General features: G+C 39.0%; 1 protein-coding gene across 3 annotated transcripts; it reads right to left on the minus strand.

Moving 5' to 3' along the window:
* Positions 1–8,497: 8,497 nt before the first annotated feature.
* vps26bl (vacuolar protein sorting 26 homolog B, like) lies at positions 8,498–20,804 on the minus strand. 3 transcript variants are annotated; one of them, XM_061056019.1, is made up of 7 exons: positions 20,434–20,804; positions 17,780–17,936; positions 16,566–16,730; positions 16,279–16,454; positions 16,046–16,188; positions 14,706–14,865; positions 8,498–8,659 (listed from the first exon to the last, which is right to left on the minus strand). In XM_061056019.1, exons 1-6 carry the CDS (start codon positions 20,654–20,656, stop codon positions 14,731–14,733), a joined length of 999 nt encoding a protein of 332 aa, XP_060912002.1. In that variant the 5' UTR covers positions 20,657–20,804; the 3' UTR covers positions 8,498–8,659; positions 14,706–14,730. The 3 variants fall into 3 exon arrangements, 2 of the variants coding, with proteins under 2 accessions (XP_060912002.1, XP_060912001.1); XR_009675820.1 differs by lacking the exon at positions 8,498–8,659 and adding an exon at positions 9,101–14,512 and having other exon boundaries at positions 14,547–14,865; XM_061056018.1 differs by lacking the exon at positions 8,498–8,659 and having other exon boundaries at positions 9,101–14,865.
* Positions 20,805–26,378: the final 5,574 nt, after the last annotated feature.

Raw genomic sequence — 26,378 nt, forward strand, 5'->3', positions numbered from 1 at the left:
AATGTCTGATGTCTACAAAACTCTGCACAGGATAAATGAAATTATGATTGAGGTACATTGATTGTTGTAATATTTGTATAAAGCCGCACTGACCCAGGGCTGACCCTTGAAAGTCAGTGATTCAATTCATGTCTAAACAATCAGAGCTGACATTTTCTGTTAATCGAACCTGTGAACTTTTGTTTTTAAGTCACATCCTTGCACAAAAAGCTCATGACCAGCATGCAAGCCGTTTTGCCTTATATTTCTGCTGAGTGAGAGGCTGTTAAATCTTAACAAATAGGGGGAAAATGTCCTCATTGTATCATCATTATCCACCTCAATAGGATCAGGATCTCATCAAGATTGTTGAACTGCCCAGGAGGACAAGCTGAGGCTGTATATCATGGACAGAAAATTGGACAATTTGTCACAGAGTCCATAAAGAAGCAGCCTTTTTATTCCCAACAGTAAAAGAAAGCGTTGTGAAAATTAAATTGAGTTCAGTAAAATACAACAAACCAGAGACAAACAGGATCAGTTCTTCTTCGGAGAAGGATAAAAAGCTAGAGAGAGCAGTGGAGCGCTGGATCAAAGTAACAAGCACAGGCATGCTAGGGGTACAAGAACAGTTGTATAAATGCAGATAAGATTCTAGTGTTTGTTTTCAGACACTCTCTCACACACAAAGCCAACTGGTGCAGGTATGTTTCTCCCCTCTGCAGTAAAACACGCTGCACTGAACCGTGACCCTCTACAGCGAAATACATAATGAAGCTTGGCTTGTAAACTCTCCCACCCCTATCGCAGAGGAGCACACATGTAACACGTTTTAAAGATGTGTTGCTTCAACTAATGAGTCACCCTGACCGAGAAGTGTACACACGGGAGATGATTGGAAAACACTTTGCTCTCCTGAGAAAACTGAGCCCCCAGTGCCTTTCAGCAAGGCATTAACTCCACAGTCTGGACATGGGATAGCATATGCTGTAGATTTAGCACAGATACAGATCATGTGTATGTTTGTAGTTGGTTTGCCTTGTTAAATAAGGATTAAAGGCGACCATGCATATCTGATTAAATGGTAATCTAATATAGAGGGTGAAGCCGAGGACCAGAGGATCTGCAGTTCAAATAACATGAGAGGCAGAGGGCAGCTTTGAGACCCTCTCTCATGGATCACACATCATTTACCATTCAAACATTTCTCATCAAATCTTTTTAAAGAGAATTCAAAATGGAAAAAAACTAGACCAACTCTTTTCTGATAGAAGCTGTAGAAGCACAACAGTATCCTCCAGTGACACATGGTGGCACTTTATTGGTTGCTAATATTGGGATATTTTAAAGGGTAATACAGGTCTCTGAAAATGAACAAACTGGAACCAATCATTGATTCAATCATCAAAAAAATCTAAAATTGACCTTTTTAAATTGCTTCTTTTGTCACCGTAACAGCACAAATACCTAAGATCCTTCAGTTACTGATAAAAATGACAAAATAAATCACTCGTCGGTACAAATCTGAAACTCTTGCAATTAATTTACTTCCATTAACTCATTGTTCAATTGAACTTTCATGCAGATCAAAACCAGACTCAGTTAAAAATCTAGCAGGTTTGGGCGCTGGTGGACTAGTGGATGTTTGTGTGACCCATGTACAGAGGCTACAGACCTCAAAACATGCAGCACGGGTTCAAATCCGATCTGTGGCTCCTTTTCTCCTTTGCATGTCGAACCCAGATTTCTGACTGTATCCAATGTCCTATCTCTTGGATAAAAGGCATAAAAAGCTAAAAATTATTTCTAAATAAACTGGCAGATTTGGATGTTATTGGTTTTATTGGCAACATAGATAGCCAAAAAAACATTTACCTTGGGTACAGTCTCAACAACTTTATCATCTGATTCAGCAAGCTGTACGTAAACAGCGTCAATGTTTTAACTGTAAATGTGTTGTTTGTGTGTCCTCTATGAGTTGGCCAGTTGTCCATCCAATCACAACAACAGATTAAAGACTAACAACTGAAAGTACAGATGTCTAATGTTTGTTCTCAGAGTAGCGTCAAACTCAAAGCAGCGTTAAATTGCCCTATTTTTGAACGGGGTTCTGCATACAGTTCTCTTATTTGGGGGGGGGGGGGGATTAGCAAACAACATCCAAGCTATGACTCACTGGGGGAGGCTGCACATGTTTGACATCTGACTAATAAAAAACAACTGAATTTTTAATTGCAGAGTATAAAAATTAGTTAGAAATTAATTTGTTTCTTTTTTCACAAATCACTGAAGCTTCAGCTCTGATAAACACGGTTAACAATCTAACAGGCCAATGTTTTCTTCATTGCATGGTCACAGTGAAATGAGGGGCTATAATAACTTTTTAATCATGGATTGGTCTCTAAATTAATGTTGCAATACCTCATCTATCCACATTAAGTTGGCTGTATTGTACAGAACAAAAAAGTAATAACTCCTGAATTAATAATAATAACTTATATAGCATCTTTAAAAAACAGATGTTTACAAAGCCAGACAAAGCAAAGGCAGGAACTCAGGAATATAACATGATAAGAATCAGAACTCAGGTCAAACAATATAGTGAGTAATACCATACCATAGTATGAAATACCATGTATGCTGTAGGGGAGAGCTGAGGTTGAAGTGTTAAATTTCACTATTAAGTGGTTCTGACTACAATTCACTCATGGAGGGAGGGCGGGGGCCATAAATGATTTATATTTTTGTTCTGAAGTGACTGAAATGTCAAAATGGTTATAAAAACATAGTGTTCTATGGATCGACCAATCCAAATAGGAACTTATTGTGGCAGCTCTTCACCAAACTTTGTTTAAAAAAAAAAAAGAAAGTAGCAGATTTATGTTTTCTTCCTGTGACAGTGAGCGTTCACAAGCTTCATTTTGGATACAGTCTCCTGCTCAGTGTTGCATCATTTGATGCACATGTGAACACAGTAGACTAACACTAAAACTATTGACCAATATTGCTCCATAGGCTCCTTATCACGTCCATTAGGAATTAGTTATACAGCCGAACAGATCAAAAGATTGAATATTACCAGGAGGAAAATAGGTCTAATGTTAAGTTTACAATGAAGCCCTGAACTCCATGCAAGACATGACTAGCAGGGGAGACGTTACACACACACACACACACACACACACACACACACACACACACACACACACACACACACACACACACACACACACACACACACACACACACACACACACACACACACACACACACACACACACACACACACACACACACACACACACACACACACACACACACACACACACACACACACACACACACACACACACACACACACACACACACACACACACACACACACACACACACACACACACACACACACACACACACACACACACACACACACACAAAACAGCGCTAACAGAGTAATGTACAGACAGAGCACACATGTTAGCATCAACATGCTAACTTCAGTACCTGTGTGTTAGTGGTCGACGCTGTGGTCGGTGGTCGCTGAGATGAGCTTAGCTTTCTCTGTCTCCGTCTGCCGCTCCACCGCTGTTCAATCCCCTCCTCATCACAGCTTAAGCCAGATGACTTAAACACGTCAGACTGGAAGAATTTGATAATATTTTTCAAACACTCTCCTCCCAGCTGAAGAAATAAAAAACGCGGCAGTGGTATTCACAGTGAGGTTAACCCCAAACAAAAACGACTCCCCCGGGACAACACGGCTCACAGTCAGCGCTCACTCAGTTGGTCTCCTCTTCTCTTCTGGAGGGTAAAATAAAAACTATTATCGTCTTTAAACTGTAGTGTCGTCCCTTCCCGAACAACAGTCACACTAATTCCTCCTTCTCTTCAGTCACAGGACGGTTTTTCCAGGTTAAACTTGTAGAGGGGTTCACCGGCGTGGAGAGCACACCACGGAGTGATTCCTGACTGGAGCAGAGGAGCAGCGCTATCTCTGCGCTGCGTTCACGGACTGTCGGAGAAATACTCCACACCAAAAAAAATAGGGTAGAAAAAGAAGCTGTTCGTTATCAAATTCTTGGCAAAGAGAGACCCTTTGTCCGATTTTGTCCAATTTACATTCATGTTTTTACATATATATGTTTTTTTTTATGTTTTCCCTCTGAGTTTATTTCCTTTGTACTTGATATTATTATTTAAATATCTTCTTCATAGATGGTAAAATGTCTGTTTCATTGGTATTGTAAAATTTTGATTGTTGTTAATGTAGCCTACATGAAGTTTTACACGAACATGGCAAAGAGAGATGAGTGTTTTATTGATTTTTCACATGAAGAAAGACAACAAAAATATCATCCTCTTTTCTTTTAACAGCCAAATGTATCACTCATTCAGAATATTTGCTGTGGAAATTGTAAACGGAGGCTGTTTTGGCAGCTTGCCATTAATCACCTCACGTGACACCCGGCAGCAGAGGTTTCAGGGATTAAAAATAACCACACATAATTAATCATTCTAGTCGATTATGGTCTTGTTTGGTTTTGTAGCTCATAGAGCGGCTTCACTAATTGTTTCAGTCAGCTTCATATCCAGCTAAAAACTCCTCAAAGGAGCTTTAAATCGATTAAAAAGCTGCATCTGCTCTGTGATTGCAAACTGAAATCCAAAGAGTTGAGAAATATTTAACCCTAACAATAGAGGATCCAGAATATATGCATCCAGAAATTTTTCATTACAGTATAAAAAATAATTTAGTCAAATGTAGAATATCTGAAATATTAGCTTCAGTCTATCTGAAATGTAAGCATACTTTGCAGGGAGGTAAAGGTGTGAATGTGCATTTCAGAGAAAAGAGTAGTAAATGTACAATTACATTATAGAGAGCTGTTAGGGTGCTAATACAGCAATCAGATGTATCCAATCTGATCCTTAGAAGGGTCTTAGATGTTTATAAAATCATGACCACTATAAGAGAGATCGTAACAGTTTCTATGTGGAGTAAACTGTTCAATGACTAACAGCATTCACATAAATTTACCATGTGTTGTTCAGTTAATAGCCATGCATTAAGTTGAAAGTAGGAACAGAGGAGGTGCACCTAAAGGCAGCACGGAGGCAGCAAAGTGCACCCAAGAGCCCATTTGTGTTATAGGAGGCTGATCCATCACAACAATAAGGCTTCAGTCTGCTGCATTAAGAGGAGGACACTTAATAAAACTGTCAAGGCAGAGCAAGAGGACTGTGAATGAAGATTTAGTTTTCAAAAGCAAACTTTCCAATCAAGTAAGGTAATTTTAGAAATTAGCAAACCAATACTGACGTTCACCCTCTGGCTCTTTTATTTAGTATGAAGGTTATAGCCCTTTTTATACCCCCAGGTCATTCAACGTTAACGTCTATCTCAGCTAGTCTCACCTCACCTTACATTTCAACAAGCTTCAGGGTGGACTTCAATTTCAAACAATTTACATTGTGTCGAATATGGCTGTCGATATTGTTGTGTACCTTTCCTTTTTTACACTTTCTTCTGTTTTCTTGATTATTTATTGACACAGACATACACTAAAATGATTCAAATGCAGACTCCAAGGGGTGGAGTACAAAAGCAGGTTTATTGAGCAAACAAATCCAAAGGAGCAGGCAAAGTCATATACACTAGAAAACACACTGAGGAGACATTAGGAGCAGGACCTGGAAGACAGAAACAAGGGAAAGTAAAAAAATAAAACAGGAAATGATACTAATGAAAAAATAACAATAAAAGCATCAGAGAAAACACTTAACGTCTGGATGGAGTGTCATTTATCTGCTTTAGTTTTGACGACATATTAGAAATGAAAATATCAGTAACTGCTTTATAACCGTGTTGTATGTTACTCACATGCTTTGATACACATTCCACATAAATGTTCATCTCTCTCTTTTGGAAAGTCGAAGGAACATCGTCATCATGTCTGCTCTTTTTCAGCATAAAGATGACGTGTATGAGAAAGGGTTAAGAGAAGAATCCACAGCTGCTGCCCTCAGGCTGTGTGAGTTCATCTGAACAGCTGAAACAATGTGCACACTTGAGATGAATGACTGTTATGATCCATGAGAGGATAAAGAGTAATAAGAAGTTTTTACTTTAGACTTTATGAGGTAACACCCCCTGTCATGTAAAGAGAGGAGCACTCTCAGATGGAGATTAAAGGCTAAGTGTCAGTAATTATTCTGAAGTTTTCAAACAAAGGACAGTTCACGCTCAGGACTTGACATTTGGAGATTTTCTACAATTCTACAATTCACTTAGCAGACGCTTTTATCCAAAGTGACAGAGAGTAAGAACAACACACAAGCAAGGATCTAGAGAGGAGGAAACAGCGTCAGTTCGTGCAAACAAACAGCTTTAAGTCTGATCGGACACGCAGATGCTGACAGGAGGTGCACAGAGGCAGAGCACTTTCTTCTTCTTCATAAAAATTTGATATATGGTCATGAACAACAACGTCGACAGCAGTTCTTGAATGTTCTAATAAGCATCAAAACCATCCTAAATATCACCATCGTCTTCAGCGTCATCGAAATCAAAACCATCATCATCGTCATAATTAATATAATTAAGTGCTTAGGTGTTCCTGAAAGAGCTGGGTCTTTATCTTTTTCTTAAAGGTGCAAATTGACTCTGCTGATCAGATAGAGTTTGGTAGTTCATTCCACCACCGGGGGGCGACAGAGGAGCGTTCCTGTTGTGAAAGTTGGATCAGATGGCTTCCATTGGCAGATTGTAGGGGGGGGGGGGAGTGTAGACCTGGATGAGAGAGTTTTAGGTAAGTCGTTGTTTTGTAAGTCAGTGGAGGGTGATGATCAGCGGAGTGACATGTGCTCTTTTGGGTAAGTTGAAGACGAGTCGCGCTGCCCTTTAGACCATCTGCAGGGGATTGATAGTGCATGTTGAAAAACCTGCCAGTAGGGAGTTGCAATAGTTATAAAAAACAGAGAAATGCAAGGAATTATCTGGAACAGGCTCCTTTAAAAGGATTTACACAAACTGTTAACACAGCACTGACTCTGATCAAATAAAGGCTGAATTCAGAAGACAACATCAGAACCACTTCATCAGTCAAACTTTTCCAGTTCGGCTTTGCGGGGGGCTGGAACTGATCCCAGCTGTAACTGGGCGAGAGGCGGGGTTACACCCTGGACTGAACGCCAGTCAATCACAGGGCTGACATGTAGAGACAGACAAGCAGCCACACTCACATTCACACCTACAGACACTTTTTTAGAGTCTCCAATTAACCTAACAAGCATGTCTTTAGACTGTGGGAGGAAGCCAGAATACTAGGAGGGAACCCTTGTATGCACTGGGACAACGTGCAAACTAACAAAAGTAAACATTATATGAAAAATAAACCAAAAAGTTTGGTGTTGGAAAAGGTGTCTCATTCTCGACTGCTTGTCATACTGCAGAGTTTGAATCTGTTTCCAGTTTATATCCAGGTTACCAGTTCCATTGCCTCTTGAACATGGTTGAGCATTTAATGTCCGTCTTTTCATTTTCCATTGCACAGGAAAAAAAGATTTCTAATTGACTGTGACAGATGTGTAAGCAGACAACAGATCTTTCTATCTGTATTCAGTCAGCGACTCTGATGCTTCAGCAGTACACTTTAACACAGCCGACATGTTCTCTAAGAGGTGGGCAAGATGCAGCCCATAATATCACACCACAAAACAATGACTGAGGAATATATTCAGATACTAGAGCTTCCCTTCCCGTGTGATACAATACACTGAGTGAAGGATTAGTTACAGTATCGGTTCTCTGCAAATGATTCTATATTTCATCCTGACAACACATTTCACAGATTTATTGAAGAGTTTCACTTTGTATAAATGTTTAAACAGCCCTCTTTACTCATAATTTATTATACCCTTACAGTGATGTAGATTAAATGTGACTTTTACTAACACAAATCATGTTAGTCTTTAAACCATAAATGTGATGCAGACCTGCCCCCTAGTGGACACATCAGCTCCACACATACATCTTGCATTTAGTGGAGTACAATGTTGATGCATGTGAAGTAAAAAAATCTATTTGAAAAATAACAACCCCATACAGTTATGTTTTCTCTTGAAGACATAAAAAGGTAGATAAACTATATTAGCATGTTTTTTTCCCCCATGGATTAAATAATGTAGCCCATAAACTCTTGTAAGTGCTTACATATTGAACTTTGTTGCCTGAAAGTTCACTTACAGTTTACTCTGCATGACAAGTTTTTTAAAAATTGTATGACTCAGACTATAATAGAATCTGAGAAAGTGTTTATCATGAACCGAGACACTACACATGCAGGAACAAACATAAGCTTTTCACAGAGGTATCTGAGGCTATGGCTCCAGTACAAGCCAGAGTCATTCTTTATCATACTGTAGGTAAGGACGAAATGAATCCTCAGGTGTTTAAAAATAAATAAATAAATTACTGGTTGGGCTTTTTTTTATAGGACAGTAGATAGAGTAGGAAATCAGGAGAGAGAGAGAGAGGAATCATATGTAGGAAAAGGAGCCGCTTGATAGGCTTGAACCTGGGCCGCTTGGAGGACTACAGTCTCTGAACATGGGATGTCCACCTGCCCAATCAATCTCTACACCGTCAGCAATCCCCTCTGAGAGTACGGGCTTGAGATAGCTAAAAAAAAAAACGAGGGAGGTTTACCATACTTTACAATTTAAGATACTGATTACGATGAATAAATCTGATCAGAAATGTTAATAAACCTGAAAAAGACATTATTGCAAGATTTGTGCACACAAGTTGATAACTAGCATGCAAAGAAAAATACATTTTTTGCTTCACTTCATGTTGTGCAAGTTAACTTTTTTTACTTTTTGGACTTCAGGAGTTCTGAAAAAAATAATGAAACTGTAGGAATAAATTATTCCTTTTAACTGAGTTAACAAAATCAGCTGTTCAAACCCTTTCAAAATAAAAGAAGAAGAAAAAAGAAAAGCTGTTTAGTTTTATGTCTCTCCTTTACTTGTGCCTGAAACAGTCGACGTGTTTCTCAGGAGGAGAAGTGTCACCTTTACTTTGTACAAACTATTCAATGAACACAGACAACATTTGCCATTCAGTTACTCCCTTTTAATTCAAAATAAAACAGGAATATAAAATGATTAAAATCAACATTTATAGACAGAAAAGTGAAGATATGACAAAACATCACATGAAAGAGAAGGGTAGCATTTACATTGTGCATTTACACTGTACAGTTCATTAATTGGTTCCTATCATCAGCTCGGGTCACTCTCCTTTAGCCTACACACTCTTAGTTTAGCTACTGCATGTACCAGTACTGGCAAATGTAATCACAGACACAGGACAAAACAAAAACACAAATCTAAATGATATGCTCTAAAGGTTACTTGAATGTCTGATTTTATTCAACAGATTTATATTTGAATTAACGTAGGTAACTGCTAAAATAAAGGACACAGAGTTAGGCAGTGAAAAAATAAAGAATACCTTTTAAACAAATCAGAGACCTTTAAAAAAACATATAAAGGGGGGCAGGGGGGCGGGGATAAGGTTAGGTCATGGAGGTTAGGTGGGGGTAGGTTAGCAAATGTAGCGCACAAAATTGTCCAGATAGATAGCCATGTCGCTTTAGCAAAAATAGAACCAATGAAAGAGTTGTTTAAACAAGTGGCATGTCTCACAAAACCTGTTTATCTTTTATTTATAAGTTTACTGTAGAAAAGGCTTTTTCATTAGCTACAGGTTGATTTTTACAACAAACACCGGGTCTCTGCATCATCACTATATTTTCGACGAGAAAGTGAAAGCAAGGTGTCAGTTTTGAGAAAAAACCTTCCATAAAAAGTGAGTTCTGAATCAACCACAGTTTTCTTAATGGTCGTTCAGACAGAAATAGAAAGAAATACTCCACAGCTAGACAAACTGCATGTTAGCTGTAAGCTAGCTATTAACAGACCCCATGAGAAGAAAAACATGCTGCAACTTCTGGTGGTGAAAATTGAAGCCGGTGCGAAAGAACTGCAGTGCCTCCAGTGTCCACTTGAGGCTGGCTCCAAAAGCCAAGAAATCCCCATTAACACCCATATTAAAACGCCCATCTTTACAGCAGAAATAAACATGTTTACAGCCCTGTACAAAAAATGATTTGGGTCTCAATAGCAAATGTTTTTATTGGTCAAAACTGTAAAAGGGTTGACATTTTTTTTGTTACCTGTTTGTTTAGATTAAGTTAAGGCTAAGAGTTATACATACATTTGAATACGAAGTAGGGGCATGACTGGGATGACAAACAGGTGGGCACATTGTAGCCGTTTGCCAGAAGGCTTAAGGCTGCCTCAACTCCACCCAAGCTGAAAGTTAGTTGACATCACTGAGACTACGTCCATGTTTTATACAGTCTAAGAAGTTACTGAACAGTCGTTCACTCATTGCTAACTCAAACTCCAATAAAATGTGATATGGGCTTTGTAAAAAGGATTTAGCGGTTATTTCATGCAAGAAAAAATAAAATTTGAAAGAGATAGATCAGTGAGGGCATATATATATATATATATAAGATTCCCCACCCTTAATAGTTTGCATGAGTCCCTTGATGCAAACCAGGTTTCAGTTCATGAGGAAGAAGAAAGAACTATGACATAAAAGAAAACTTGGTCCTTCTTTAAGTCAGGCACCGTGAATTAAAATCAGTGTCTTTTCTCAGATCTGTACTAGTTAGGCAGCTGTTTTCTTTATTTGAGCAGTTAACTGAACAGCAGTCTGCAGACAGTGCACATGTTTTAAACAGCACATGAAAACAAAAACTAAGTCCCCACGCTGCCAGAAAAGTACAGAATATAAAACTGTCTAAAAGTTTGACATGATGCACAGTGATAAGAGTTTGTAGCGTAGCACAGCGTTAGCTCGTTAAGCAATAAAAGTTGCAGCTGGGGCGAGTATTGAGGACAGGCGGAGAGCTGGATTTTAGTTCAGTGCTGCACACATCTCACTCTCAAGTGTGCTCATCAGGAGAGAAGTTCAAAAGGAAACAAAAGCTAAGAAGTAATGGCACTCAATATCTACTGTAAGGTTAGAAACAATAAAATAAAAGCTGGTTAATTAACAAAGATACTCAGGTTAAAGTTAATAGGGCTGAGTACACCTTCTTACATTCATTTTTTCACAATAAAATTATTTGACACTACTGTTTTTTTACAATCAACCCAATATAGTAATTTATTCAAAGTGACTGAAGTGGACAAATTAATGAGCACAGTCTGAATCAGATGTGGGGGGGGGGGGGGGGGGCGCAGTACACTGTAGCACTAGTTCTCCATATTGCACTGACAGAATTTGGCAATAAATCCTTTAGGCACAAATCTAACTAACCAAACAGGGCAGTCAGTCACAGCAGCCTAACAAGAGGAGGGACTGAAGCTCTTCTCATTACTCTTCTTGTGCGTCTTTGATTTCTTTTATCCCACATGGGATGCAAGCAGAGGAGGAGACATGAGGAGAGAGGAGTCGACGTAAGGATGAGGAGAATTAAGGAAATGAGACATCCCAAAGTGGCACAGCTGCATCTTGAGTCTGTTGTTTTACAGCCTCATGCTGTATTTACAGACCTGTGTCAAATATTTGTGACTTCTCTTCTTCACATGAAACAGTTAGTGAGCTATGATGGATGAAGCAAATAAGAGAAGCAAATCTTTTTTTATGTGGCTTTTAATTTATTTACTTTTTTATTTATTTTGAAGGATCATAAGCTGTCAAGGCAAAAATTATCTCACTGCATGTACTGTACCCTTTAATATACAGTATATCTCAAATAAATTAAATTGAACTCAACAGGCTTTGATTGGTTCATAAGGAAATAATACAAGCATGTGGATATTCAGTACAACAGCCTGATGTAGCATGTGATGGTTCAAACTCAAAGCAATAAGGAAGTGCAGATTATTGTTAGTTTGAGTTTATTAAATTCATTCATTAGGGCTAGGTTTGTTAAATTAGACCGTCTGCTGTAATATTTATGAACTGTATTCACAAACCCTTGGATGTGAAACACCCGGCACGTTGTGAAAAAGTCACAGTGATGGTATACTCTACATCAACACTACTGGAAAGTTGGATTCTAGCTGTGTGTTGTGTGTCTCATAAGACTCGGGCGATGGATGCCCCTGTGCGTCCTCACATTGAGCTCCTCCACCAAGCTTCAACTGTTCTCCCTGCTTGCTCCCCCAAATGAAAAATAAGAGTTGAGAAATTGTAAAAATGGCCGACTGAGATCGATTTCCAATCAAAGTGAGGAGGATTTGTGAAGACAAGGTGTCACATAACAGAGAAATGAGAAGAGCTGTATGTCGCCTTTGTCACTGAACACCGGTGTAATACTGTCTGCACAAGATAGGAAGTGATATTTTATTTATTACTCCTCTATCGAGCCCTGCACAGAGCTCATGAGCAGCACTGAGAGCAGAAGAAGCAGAATGAGATCATAGTGCAAATAAGAAAGCAGGGCTTCCAACTATCACAGAGGAAACATAGACGGAGGAAAATCCCACAGCGCTCGAACGTGCCACTTTTGTTTTAGCAGCGGTGGCAACACCAGACAGAGCCACGACCAAATGATGCATCAAATGTGTCAAATGTTGGATTAAAAAATTGACATTTCTTAGAAAATAAATACTCTACAGTCATGCTTATTTCTGATGGAATGTATGAAAATATGTTAAGCATAGTTTTATCAAACATGTCAAGCTTTTTCTTCAATTAAGAACATTTTCAAAAGTTATTTCATGTCCTTTTTTTTTAGAGTCATTGCTCTCTTTTTTTAAAGAAATTAAAAATCCGACTGAATTAAAGGAGAAGTTTCTCAGCAGTGAGCGACAGCAAATTATCTTAAAGTAGTTAATGTCATAATGTCACACTCTCTTGAGGACGAATAAAAAGGACAAACTGTAAGATCCCTGACTGTCAATAAGAAGTGGATGTAGTCTCCAGCTCTGAGAAGTAAAGCCAACGAGGAAGTGCCTTAAACCTGCGACGTCAGAGCAGCCACACTGCCCATAAGAAAAGCTCAGCTTATGCACGGTTCACATCCTGCCGCAGGGCGCAGAAAATCTAGAGAAAGGAGGAAGCTCGCTAGTATTTAATGCAAGCTCGACTGAACAGATCAGCAGAAATGAACATAGATATGATAGTTTCTATATTAGTAGAATATTTCACTGACGTAGAAAATAAAAATCATCTTATTTGATCTCAAACTCATTTGATCTGTTTCTGATTTCTGTCTAAACTGCAAAAGAATGAATTCTACAACAAACAGGATAAACTAAACTACACCCTCTGATGTTTAAACAACAATGCAGATGGATGTTTGGGGTCTTGAAGAAGTAAGCTTGTTGACGTCTGTGGGAAAAATTGTGTTATTGTTCAAATTTGTGAAAGGTTGTGAAGATTAGCCAGAATCTCATTGGTTGAGTTTGAAAGAATTGGATGAATCATCACTTCCTGAATGAACCGTCTAAATCAAACCGAGGACTCTTACAGTAGTAGTAAGGAAAATTAATCTTTAAAAAAGAAAACCTGATTACTAAATTTGAGGTAACTGCAATGATCTTTCAGTAAGTGTGGATATTGGTGCCCCCTGTGGTCAAAGTATGTAATGTGAAGTCTCCTCTCCACTTTGTGATACATTTTTGAATTGGCAGCACGACTATGTGTGTGTGTGCGTGTGTGTGTGTGTGTGTGTGTGTGTGTGTGTGTGGTTCATGTGTCCATTAGAACGTAAACATGTTCCTGACGAGTCTATGGTCCCAAGTGTAGTTTTTAAATCTTCTTTAATACTGCTTGATGTTCTTTTTGTCAATAATTATTCCTTTAAAAAGCAAGAGAAGCTCTGTGGCCTGATTTACAAGTCGCTTGAAAAGTGTCATCCCATTTAAAATCACAGCTATTAAGGATTATGGATTCACCTGTCTTACAAGAGTTATGAGTTAGCTCATCACTTAGCGCTTGTTAATCGCTTCTTCATCTCCTGCTCCCACCCTCTCGTCTAAATATGGTCACGTCTGGCTCCAGACATTAAAGGTGGAAAAGGCCAAAATGTGAAGAAATCCACTAAATCCACTTCTTATAAACAGTCCATGAGTAAAATCTTTAGTTTTAACACTTTGTTTTCAGAAACATAATGCATGACTATAGGTTCAGCATGGCCCTAATTCCCTGCAGAGAGAGAAGTTTGTCGGAAAAGTTTTCCCAGCACACACTGCACACTCGTACACAGATGTGAATTCATCATATTGGTCAAATGGTATTTTCAAATGATGTTTAAGTGCATCTGACGGGCGGAGTTTGCCACACTGGACTCTGAAACAAAATCAAGTCAAGCACTTTAAAGTCAATTCTTTTTTTCATGAGAATGAGTCGTGATGTGGTTAACTCCACCCAGCTGGTACTCCAAGGTAGGTAAAACAAACACTTAGGAAACTTTAGTCTGAGCCTGGTCGGACTGTTTGTTCCCTTCACACACACACACTCACACACTCACACACACACACACACACACACACACACACACACACACACACACACACACACATCCTTAAAAACACTGCAGCTCATTCTATCTAGATGCAAACAAGTGATATTCACATTCAGACATTTGCTGATATTTCTGCGCTGTGTTCGCTCACACACACACACACACTCACACACAGGTGAAGTGTGGGGGCGGGGCTCTAGCTGTCCTCCTCACTGTTCTGGTTGGTGGTTCTCTCAGGATTTGATGAGCCCTCGAAGCGCTGGGAGGCGATGGCGGCTTGGTGAGACATACTCTTCCTCACTATGTCTCCTTTTCTCCACAGGGTGATCTCCTGCAACAAAACAACACAAACACCAGTGAAGAACAGTTTGGTACAGAGAGAGGACTGTGCAAGTCCAAGCTGCTGGAATCTGTGCGACTCCAGCGTCAGAATGTCGATCTGTAAATTAACAAATGTAAAGCTCCGACAGTTTGTTTACATGTCCTACCTCTCTCGCTTCAGCAATGCCATAACACAATGTGAAACCACAGATTGGGACACCAATATTAAGCCTTTGTGGATTTAATGTAAATAGACGTAATGACAGTGTAGCTCTGTTACGGCATGGTTGAAGATTTGCAATATTAAAAGGGCTCTGAGGAGGTTCTACAATCCTGGTTCTTCAGGCAGAGGGGCCTGCCAAGTTTAATTCAAGCTGAAGTTAAACTCAAATCCTCAATTCTGTTAAATACATGGGGCGCTGGTGGCGCAGTGGTTAGTGCACACGCCCCATGTATGGAGGCTGTAGTCCTCCAAAGCGGGCAGCCCAGGTTCTAATCCGTCCTGTGGCTTCTTTCCTGCATGTCACTCCCCACTCTCTCTCCACCCGATGTCTGACTCAATCCACTGTCCTATCTCTCCAATAAAGGCACAACCCCCCCCCCCCCCCCCCCAAAAAAAAAAAAAGCTAATGTGATTAAAAACATTAAGACAGTATTTTTGCTGAGAGATTAAATAACTTAAACTCTGGTCCTCATATCCCGAAAAAAAACCAGTCAATCCCTTATGTTCAGAAGCCAATATGATTTGACTGATTGAAGATTTCACTTCAGTGTTGAAGGTGAATACAGCACCTTTATTCCACTGCACTATTCTGTTTAAAAGTTGCAAAGACTGAATGGTGGTGTGGCGGGTATTTCTGCCAATAATGAAGCAGTGGAGGATGAAACAGAGCCGGATCAACATCTGAGTGTACGGGGGAGACGGCAGGATTGGATCGTTCACTTTGAGGGATGAATGTGAGGATTGCTGACTGATTGCACTACGTGTTTGCACCTTCATTGTGTGCCTGACATGCTCCGTAAAACCCTTAACTGTGGCAGTAGCATGCCAGCGTTGTTTTATTCAGTGAAGGGAAAGAAAGGCAGAGAAATAGACAACCTAATTTATGACCTTTTTTGCAGAATCCCTTTATAACAAGGACTACAGTTAAGTTCTGAACAAACATGAAGCTCTCATGCAGCATGTGTACCTGCTGTTTGAAGTAACGTCTTTCCTCCTCGTCGATGAGGACCAGGTTGAGGTAGTACCGCACTGAGAACTTCTTGTTGATGTCCCTCATGGTCGGCGTCATCTCATAGCCGGCGAGAAACAACCTGATGGGGATTGACTCTCCTGCAGAATAAAACAGGGGAAGGATTACGGTCACGACAGAAACACAGTAGATTACCCTCTAAAAACAGTGAAAGGCTTCATGATCGTTACCTCTGACCGGTGCTCCATCCATGATCTCATACTTTGCTATGGTGTCATTCTCGTGGTAGACGTTTGGCCCTGTTCCTGTCGTCTCTCTCTTTATGATGTCGATCTCCATGTGTCTGATCTTAATCCTCACCAGCAGAAAATAAATCTTTCCTACAATGACGTCTTTTAGGTGATACCTGCAAGAGAGCGATGTCATCTGTTAAACACAAACACTTGTTGTTTTCACTATCCTTTGTTTTTATAAGACACAGCTACTGTTCTAAGTAAAGGTAAAAAGAAAATCCTACTTGGACTTGTTGTACTCAAACTCTATGTGTAGACAGTCCTCGATGCCCACTTCCATCTTGATGGAGGAGTTGAGTTCAGGGTAGGTGCTGAGTGTGTGAACCACGATGTCCAGCTCTTTGCTGATGTCATTCAGTCTCCGGCTCACTGTCGCCCTCAGGAAGTAGCTGGAAGAACAGAAGCATCACATGCAGAACATGGGGCTTTCATAAAACATGACTAGGATAGTTGTTTTACAATGCTGGATAACATATTTTCAGTTGCAAGAGACCAAAGGGTAAAAAAAACATTTGAATTGGCTCCTGTAGTCCTTTAAATGGATGTGACATGTGAGGCTGGAACGTCATCTTTGAGGGCAAACGCACCCGTCCAAAGTACATCAACACAAACCGTTGTTTTTGTTACTGACATGTTTGGAGTTAAAACTGTCTTACAAAATTAGAAAAAGATCCCTTCAGAGAAAGGGTTAAAAACTGTTAATCACACTTTTTTAAAGCCACCAGACTCCACTGCCACAAAAACAAACATTTTTATTAGCCGACTTCAAACAGGCTTGTTTGCTCAGAAAGACTACGTAACAGCCATTAGGGTTCTCACTATACCAGAATTTTAGACTTTGGTAAAATACTGGTGTAGGAGCCGTATTGCTCATCATGTTAAATGTATGGATGCATGTAATAATTTGTGTTCATTGGATCTGGGAGGGGGAGGGGCTTGTGGACTTAACTGGGCTTAGTTCAGACTAGTAGAGAGTGGAGCCACACAGTCTTTTGACCTCTCTCTTTTTGTATAGTTTTTGGACTAACCTGTATCTGTTTTTTGTTTATTTTTGTTTAAGTAAACATTTAAATTTTGATCATTTGGACCTGTGGGTTTTTTGGATGAAAATTACGTAAGAGAGGATTTTTGGGAGCGTCAAGCTACAGCTTCATTCAGTGGATACCTACAACTGGTAAAATATTAAACGGTATCAATACCTGTTTCGATACCACAGCAACACAAATATAATTCCTAGGCACCCAATATTTAGCAACTGTTTTTAAGGAGCAATTGCAAGCAAACTTCATACATTGGCAACTTTTTGGTCTGTCACATGCTCTGCTCTGTATCTGTTATTAAATGATAGTTTGTAGTGTGTGTGTGTGAGAAATTACATCCAAATCCATTTTAACAATCCATCATGCACAGCACGCAGACGGCACACAGAAGATCTTACCGTAACTTGACGTTCTGACCGGTGTACGCCTCGTAGGGTTTCTCTACATGTGTGAACTCAAAGTCGAACGTCTGCGACTGTGTGAGCTCTCCTGGTCGAGCCAAGTCTTTCACCAGAGACACAAACTCATGGTGGTTCCCTCTGTCGTAGTACAGCTCTAGAGAAAGACACAGTAACAGAGTCAGACAGCTACACTGGAGCAGGTTTCAGATAGACAGTTCAATGCTGACAGCTGCAAAGAGGTAGGATTTGATCTGATGATGACAGGAGGAAACTGTTCATCATCTGAAGAAGAAGGGGATCTCTTTGTTCATACACTGCTTCTCTCAACATCGATGTGACACTGCTGTGTGTCGACCAAACTAAACACTTGAGTTTCTTTTAATTAGACCAACTCTGAGGCCGCCATTCTGCCTTTCATTACCTGATCTAAAGTATAAAAAAAGAAGAAGTAACTTTTCTCCTTACATCTTTCTTCTTCTGAAAGAGGGGTGATGAAAATATCAAAACACATTTATTCTTTAAGGATCTAACTTTAAAGATAAGAAAAATACCAGGAAGTATTTTCTGCAAACTCATCATAGAACACTAAACCTTCAAATAAACTGTAACATTATTTACGTTTCAGACAATATAAAATAAAACACACTGCAGCTGGTTGGTGTCAATGAAGGGCCTTCTTTCTCACTCGGGTCAGGTGGGCCCTGAGGAGGATGTTACACAGCAAACCTTTGTGCTATTTGTTATCCACTTCAAGTCATGATTCTATTTTTAAAGAACTTTAACACAACTAAAATTAACTCTGTGCAGCTGACCTTAACCTCTAGAAGAGCCACTGCCTGGTTTTGTCCTGGAGTCTTAAATCTACAACCAAACCAGGATGTTGATAATCAAAAGTGCTGACTAACAGTTTTTGTGTTGCTGGTGAAACCTGAATTCCAGTGGTAAACAAATACGAACTCAAACCTGAGAAATGACTAAAGCACGGTAACAATATTCAATTACTGGTACAAGTCCTGGCACTACAAATACTCAGGTAACATTTAAGAACCTCATACGTACAGTAATTCAGACCATTATGAGGAACCAGAGGCCGTATAACACATCAGTCACTGTCAGTCTATAATCAGGCAGATATGGGTCGAAGACTGATATATCTGTATCAATGTATGCATTTTGAGGCATGTATAGTATGACAACTTTTTGATTTATTTTTTTAAACAAATATTAAAAACAGCTCTTGGGGGGGCGCCAGTACCATAGTGGTTGGTGCGCACAGCGTGCCCAATGTGTGGAGGCTGTGGTCCTCAAAGCAGGGGGCCTGGGTCTGGGGCTCCTTTCTTGCATGTGAATAGCCTGAGTTCTAAATGATCAATATAATACCTACAACTCGACTCTATGTCAATGTTTAGCCAGATAATGGCACATAGCTAGCAATAAATGAAAACCTTATGTGACAATGAAAGATAAACATAGCTTTGATTTAATTAGGAATAAGAAAAACAACCTCCTGAGTAAAGTCACATAGTCATATTCAAAGGACTACTTTTATTGAGGGCTTAAAATTACATAACATCCCTGTATTGATATTTCTCTTTGATATTCACTTACCTAAAATGAGTACCTCGAATCATCTAAACATGACAAACAGTCATTCAAAACTGTAAATTAATAAAAGACCAGCATTAAAAAAACTAAATCATGGCCTGTTGTTAAAATCATATTGTACTTTCTGTTAGATGAGCCAAATTAAACAGTTCATAAACAGAAGACCCTATACTAATCCTGGCCCCTTTGGGGTCCATACTAGTATTCTGTCACAGAGAAGTTCCCTTTAGCCAGTCAGCCTGGTCTATAGTTATTCTCCATTAACACAACACACACGCACGTCAGCACTAAACTATTTTGTTGTTGCTACATCCTGCTTGTTTGCAATGTTAGCTTTATTAGATATATTTTAGATGGGGGGGGGGGGGGGGGGGGGGGGGGGGGGGGCTTTTGACTTGTTCAGGCAACAATAGGTGAAAAGAATACAATACAGTAAAGTAAACCAAAACAAGTCCAGACTTAACAAACTCTTATGTAATACAAATACCTCTCAATTGTGCTTCAGTAGACTGCAGACAGTAATTCATCTCACTGCTGAACCTCAGTTATTCTTTGTCTTTGCAGGAATCATGCATCAGAAATGTTTTTAAGTTTTATATATGTATAAAAACCGCTTGCGAGAGGCACAACAGCAACTTTAATTTGCAACCTAATTTATATTAGTTTATTATTATTATTATTATTATTATTATTATTATTATTAATAATAATAATTTATATTTATTATTATTATTTTTATATTCCTATCCCGACAGAGCAGCTCAACTTTTAAAAGGAATAAAAACAGAGGTCAAAGGTCACGGAGGAGCCAGTTAGCCAATGGCTGATGTGTCACGGGACGTTAGCTTGCACCCACATCTGTCACCTGACACTTCTGACACTTGTTACGTCACCTCAGCGGACTGTAGTTTGAAGTGTTTTACACGGTTGTTATTCAGATAAATGTGATATATAAACTACACAGTGTTTTACAATCACTACATTAAGCTAGCACAACAACACCTCCTGTCACACTTTGGCTCCTTCAGGCCCCGACAGCAGCTCACCTATCTGCCCGATAAACTCGATCTTGATGCCGTTGTGCTCCAGCCTCTTCCCCGGGTACTTCAGCGTTACGTTGACTTTTCCTGACACCGTTTCTCCGTCATAAAACAGAAAATACTTGTCCTTCCTGCCGTCTTCGCTCTTGTGCTCGGCTTTCTTCCTCGTCTCGGCGTCATTTAGGACTATATCGATCTCCGCACTTTGTCCAAAACCGAAGAAGCTCATCGCTGCTGGTCGGTAGAAACCCCTCTCAGTGAATTAAACTCGTGTATTAAACTGTTCACTGTAGTTTGTTGCTCGTTTTGCTGCGAGATGTCCCGGTGCAAACAGCTACCCAGATTATTGAGTACTTCGAGTCACTACCGGTCAACTGCGCATGCGCCAGAAGTCATGTGAAGGAAAGCTGTGTTTATCGAACAAGTGTTGCTTTTCTTTATCTTATTAGACTTTAAACACAAACTGTACTGGCACAACTCATTTTAAATTAGAAATGGGGTTCGGATGTGATTATTTTAAAACGCGGATATGTTTTATAGTGACAGGAAGTCTGCACTTTTTTGGCGCAGTATCAACAGGCGGAAGAAGCAACAGACCCGGTTTACAGTGAGACTTTGTTGCCCGGAGTTTAGACTTTCAGGTGCTCCACTCCTCGGGTATTCAAATATAATTGTACTGCAGTTGTCCACGTATCTGATATTAGGTTTATTTACTCACCTGCCACTGTGTCAGGTAGCTGAACAATAAGAATTTATTAAAGAGGAAAATCCCAGCGGCTATATTGGAAGGTGTCCTGAAGTTTTGACACCCACAGCAAGTTTATTTATATGTTTATACCCATTTGGAGAGTGTAATTGCTTATTTCTCTTTGAACTTGTGACCTCTTAAAATTAACCATGTGCAAATAGACTGTATTAAATATGGACGTAGGCTCAGTGATGTCACCCATTTGTTTCTGGCGGGGAGTTTTGACACCTAATAATGGAGGTTGCCATATTGAAAACACACATTGGGTGCGTTCGTATTGTCATTTTTGCTTAGGAAGGTTCCTAACTGAGTGAAATGACCCGGGAGCATTTAAGTGGCGGCCATGATAAGAGCCGTTTAAATTCTCTAAAAGTTAAGGAAAGGTGGGTCAATGCTTCCTTTATAACCTCCTTTAGCATAGGATACACTGGACCATCCTTTACCAAAGGAGATGAGATATGCCGCCCCACAATTCCTTTTGGCCGCAACATTTAAAGCGAGTCGCGCATCCGACCGTTCACGAACATTAACGATGATCGTAAAGTGACACAGATCATGTAAGGGATAAAAAGATAAGAGACATTTTTATCCAGATGATGTTTTATTCAACATATTTAATTCACTTAAGAATGCTTTGTGCAGTTGTACATTTGTATGCTTCAAACATTATGTGTAGGTTATATCTTACATAAATGTAACAATTAATTCCATACAATCATATTTATGTTGATGTTGATTTCTGAGTGGACAGGAAGCTGATGGTTTCACTTTTGTTACTTTTAGCCTGGTGGTCTATATTTCTTTTATTTAAATCCTAACCTTGTGGTAATTAGGATTATTTCACCGGTAAGAAGGCACAGGGGAACGTTTTTTAGATGCGTTTTTTGTAGTCCATTTTCTGAACATTGTAGTTTCAACACGGCGGACCCACGTCATTAACCTCCCGCCCGTCGCATTTAATGACGTGGCCTAGTGGAAATGCGGTCGGATTGTCAGAGCAACGAGATCGCCTTTCCCTAAGTCCTTTATGAATTCTCCTAACATCTTTCCTTAACCTCATGACGTTTCCCCGGGGTTAAGGTGAAGTGGATAGTGAAAGGAGATAGGAGGGACAATTCGAATGCACCCATTCACTTGTTATCATGGGAATATTGACTGAAATAGAATGGAAATAGGCTTAATGTAAGTTGTTTTTTGAGATCTTGACTCATTTATCCTTTTCTCTCGGGTTAGAAACACCGGTTTTCCCTTAATAACGAGTTCATTTCAGTCATGTCTTCTTAGGGCTTCTGTAGAAATTAACCCCAAACAAACAAAACAAAATAAATTCCTGTTTTCTTTTAACATTTTTCAAACCACTTTAAGTCGCTGAAATGTTTGATAAATAATATACAAAGGCCAAAGAAAACATACATCACATATCTCCTTGCTTTTTCAATCTTTGCTCTCTTTGTCAGTTTTCCTGATTGCTCCTTTTTGTTGCCGTTGGTTTGTTCTTCTTTTGAATCTTTTGTTTTCTTGTCTTAAATCTTTTTTTAATTCATACTAATTTTTAATTAGTATATACTATTAGAAGTATGTTCACACATTCACACACTGATGGCAGAGGCTGCTATTAAAGGTGACCATCAGAAGTAATTAATCACATTCATACACCACTGACGAAGCAGCAGGAAGAACTTGGGGTTAAGTGTGTACCCATGGACACATCACACGTGGCTGCTGGAGCTGGGGATCGAACACCCAACCTTGGGTTGAGAGATGAGCGACTTTACCACTGAACCACAGTTTAGTGAGAAGTCTTGAATCCAAACTTTCTGTATGCAACTTTTTTAGCTGATGATTTTCTTATGAAATGTGTACTGTAACTATGATGCTGCTATTCTTGGCCAGGTCTCCCTTGAAAAAGAGATCTTTGAACACAATGGGACTATCCTGGAATAATAAAGGTGAAATACAAAATAAAACAATTAGCTGAAAAACACCAGTTACCTTCGTCCATCAAAAAAGTTCTCCTGATTAGTGTGTTTTGGTCTTCAGCATGATGTGAAGTTATTTTGATAAACTGGACAATCCTGCATAACATGTCCTATTCAGAAAAATAATATTGCAAATGCAAAAACTACAGTATGCATAAAAGTATAGCTTTTAAAGGTGGCGGAGGTCAAAGGTCATATCATCAGAGCCAGTGTGGCAAAAATAACTCTTTAGATTTAAGTGTGGGAAATGCTGGAACATTTATCATTCAAGAGAAATCGTTTCTGTCTGCCTTGAGGTAAAGGACAAAATATTGCTTTTCACGTTGATTATCTTAGAGGGGATTCATGTGTTTTAAAATAGGATTCCTGGGAAAGCAGTTTATTTTGGGGTCCAAATGACGATTGGAAAAACAGTTGAGGAAATGCTCCAGTAGATTTGTTCAGGGTTCAGCCATGAGAAGTGATTTAATGACTGAAATTAAATCATTCAGGAAGAACACATCTGATCAAAGTCTGTCCATTAGAAGTTATTTCCTCTGCTGCCAGGCTCAGATTTTATTCTTATACTCTCTGAAAACGTTACAGATAAAAATATTTTTACAAAGATGGACCTTAAGATCCTTTATTAAAAACAGAAAACATCTGCCACAGTGTTCTCTTCAAAGCCCCAAACTGCACTGACAAAAACATTCATTTGATTTGAACACTGTGATGACGTTCCTTCAACACTAGAGGGCAGAGTCAAATAGCTAGAATATAGCAGAGTCAAATAGCTAAAGAATAAGGAGATCAACCGAGGCGCTTTCCTTAGTTCAACTCCATCTAAGAAGATTTTTGAACTCCTTGTATCGTTTTCTATTATTCAGTTTGAAAATGTCCAAATAAATCCACAGCCCTGTGTGTTTTCTGATGCAACATTTTAATTCTTGATGAGAAGGAAAAGCTTTTAAAACTTTAAACTCTACAAACAATTTTGGCAAAAAAAGCAATTACACTGCAAAAAAACCACTGCAAAAATGTATTCTTCCAATTTCAAAGATAAAAAAAAAAAATGTAATTACACTCATTATAAGCCAAAACAACAAGTTCAAATGAACATCTCATTTCAAGATATAACAAGGAAAAATAAGGTCTGATCTACTTGTAATAAGTAAAAATATCTCTCAGAAATATATCTCTGAAATATAATCCTTTTTTAAAATCTTATATTTGAGATTTTAAAGTGTAGTCTGAATGTTTCCCCGATCATAATGTTACTGACTTAGCATTTATTAATTTTATTCAGAAGATATGACAGGTTTTTTTCTTCTGAAGAAAAAACATTATTTGTATTAAATGGTACTGATATTTGATAAATGGTTTCTTTTTGAAGAAATTATCCTTTGGTTTTGGTTCTGGCTAAATTGATGAAGCTTAACAGAAAAAACGGGTAGGAAGAAATAAGCTTTGGGCTAAATTTCATCCTACAAATTTTGTGAACAGATAGAGTTAAATAGAGTCTAAGCTTTATTTATTTAGGACCTTCAAACATAAAACAAGCATTTCAAAGTGCTTCACAAAAGAATAGACAGAGAAGAACAGAGATTGAAAAAAGAGATTAAAACAATAAGGAACGGTAATAACATAATAAAGAAGATAACATTAATCTTAAATAGATATAAATGAAATAAGGGCTGCATGGTGGTGCAGACATGCTCGTTAGGTTAACTGGTGACTCTAAATTGTCTGTAGGTGTGAATGTGAGTGTGGCTGGTTGTCTGTCTCTATATGTCAGCCTTGTGATCTCGACCAATGACAGCTGGGATCAGTTCCAGACCTCGACCTCGAAAGGGAAAAAGTGGTAAAGAGAATGGATGGGTGAGGGATGATTAAAATAAAATAAAATAAATAAATAATCTATACAACAAGGACAAAATATCAGTAAATTAATAACACATGGTAAAAAAGTTGACTAAGATGAAATAAAACCGAGATAAAAAAAGAAATGTAAAAACAAAAAAGTAAGAGAAGTAAAATCACTCCTGATTGAAGCCAGATTAAAAAGGGAGGTCTTCAGTTCACATTTAAAAAACACCCAGAGAGATTTCTGTTCTGATGTCCAGGGGCAGTCATAGAAAATATGCAGTGATTGTTATGTCTTGTGCCTATATATCCAATTCTTTTCAAACAAACAAATAAATACACCCATACATAAAAAACATAAAAAACAAACAAACAAATATATTTTTTTAAATCTTTGAACATTTTTCATCTCTTACAAATAGAATAAGAATAATCTTCTCACCCTCTATGAAACGGCCTCCTCATACATCACACACATATATTCAATACGTGTGTGTGTGTGTGTGTGTGAGTCTGTGTGTGTGTGTGTGTGTGATTTAAAAGCTCATTACACACGTCCTCTGGGTTCAGATCTTCATAACTGAGTAATTATTTCCAGTGAGTTATGGAAACAGATTACAATGATCGTCCGTTTGTGAACAGTTTGATGATCAGACCTGACAACAGTTTAATGACTCCCCTCAGGCTCTTATGTTACATGAACCAAGACGTAACCACATTCTTTCATAACAATGACTCACTTTGGAGAAAAAAAAAAAAGTCTAAATTTGTCTCTCGGAGCGTGCCGTGTTGCCTGAGCGTCGTATGGAGAGACTCCTTTTCGTGTTTGGACAAATCAGCTCAAACTTTAACAAGCAGAGTCCTCGCAGCTGTCCTGTAACGCTGTAAACACTCACTGAGCTCAGGAGGTGCAGCTGCAGCACCGCTCTGATACACACAAATATCTGTCAACGTGTCACTTCGTCACATCTTGCTGTGATATCATCTAAATAAGCTGCATCCTGCTGTCAACTGAGGTTTTCTCCCGCCTCTTCTTATACTGTTTGTTTCACACATGCTCTGTTTCCCCCCGCAGACAAAAACTAGAAGAAAAAAAAAAGGAAACTAGAGTACATCTACAATGTCTGTTGACATTATAAGTCTTATAAATTAGACATTGTTGCAGAGGTTTCCTAAGAGCTCGTCTGTAAACACGTTTTTATTTTTTAGCTTTGGCCTTCACTTGGACAGGAAAGCTACAGAGTGACAGGAGATGTGAGGAGAGAAAGTTGGGGACCTAATGCTCCAAAAAGAGTCAGGATCGGGAGTCAAACCCTGAGACCGGTGTGACAAGGACTGTAGCCTCTGCACACGGTGAGCCTGCTCTACTGAGCTAAACCAGC

The sequence above is a fragment of the Labrus mixtus genome, chromosome 14 (genome assembly GCF_963584025.1).
Source record: "Labrus mixtus chromosome 14, fLabMix1.1, whole genome shotgun sequence".
NCBI classification, from domain to species: domain Eukaryota; kingdom Metazoa; phylum Chordata; class Actinopteri; order Labriformes; family Labridae; genus Labrus; species Labrus mixtus.

What these genes read in the sequence shown, in the direction of transcription:
- vps26bl (XM_061056019.1), bottom strand. Translation starts at nt 20,656, where the DNA reads ATGAGCTTCTTCGGTTTTGGACAAAGTGCGGAGATCGATATAGTCCTA. An exon ending in GGATGGAGCACCGGTCAGAG is followed by an intron (nt 16,189 to 16,278) that starts GTAACGATCATG and finishes TTTATTCTGCAG; the next exon opens with GAGAGTCAATCCCCATCAGG. An exon ending in GACGTTACTTCAAACAGCAG is followed by an intron (nt 14,866 to 16,045) that starts GTACACATGCTG and finishes GTTTTGTTGCAG; the next exon opens with GAGATCACCCTGTGGAGAAA.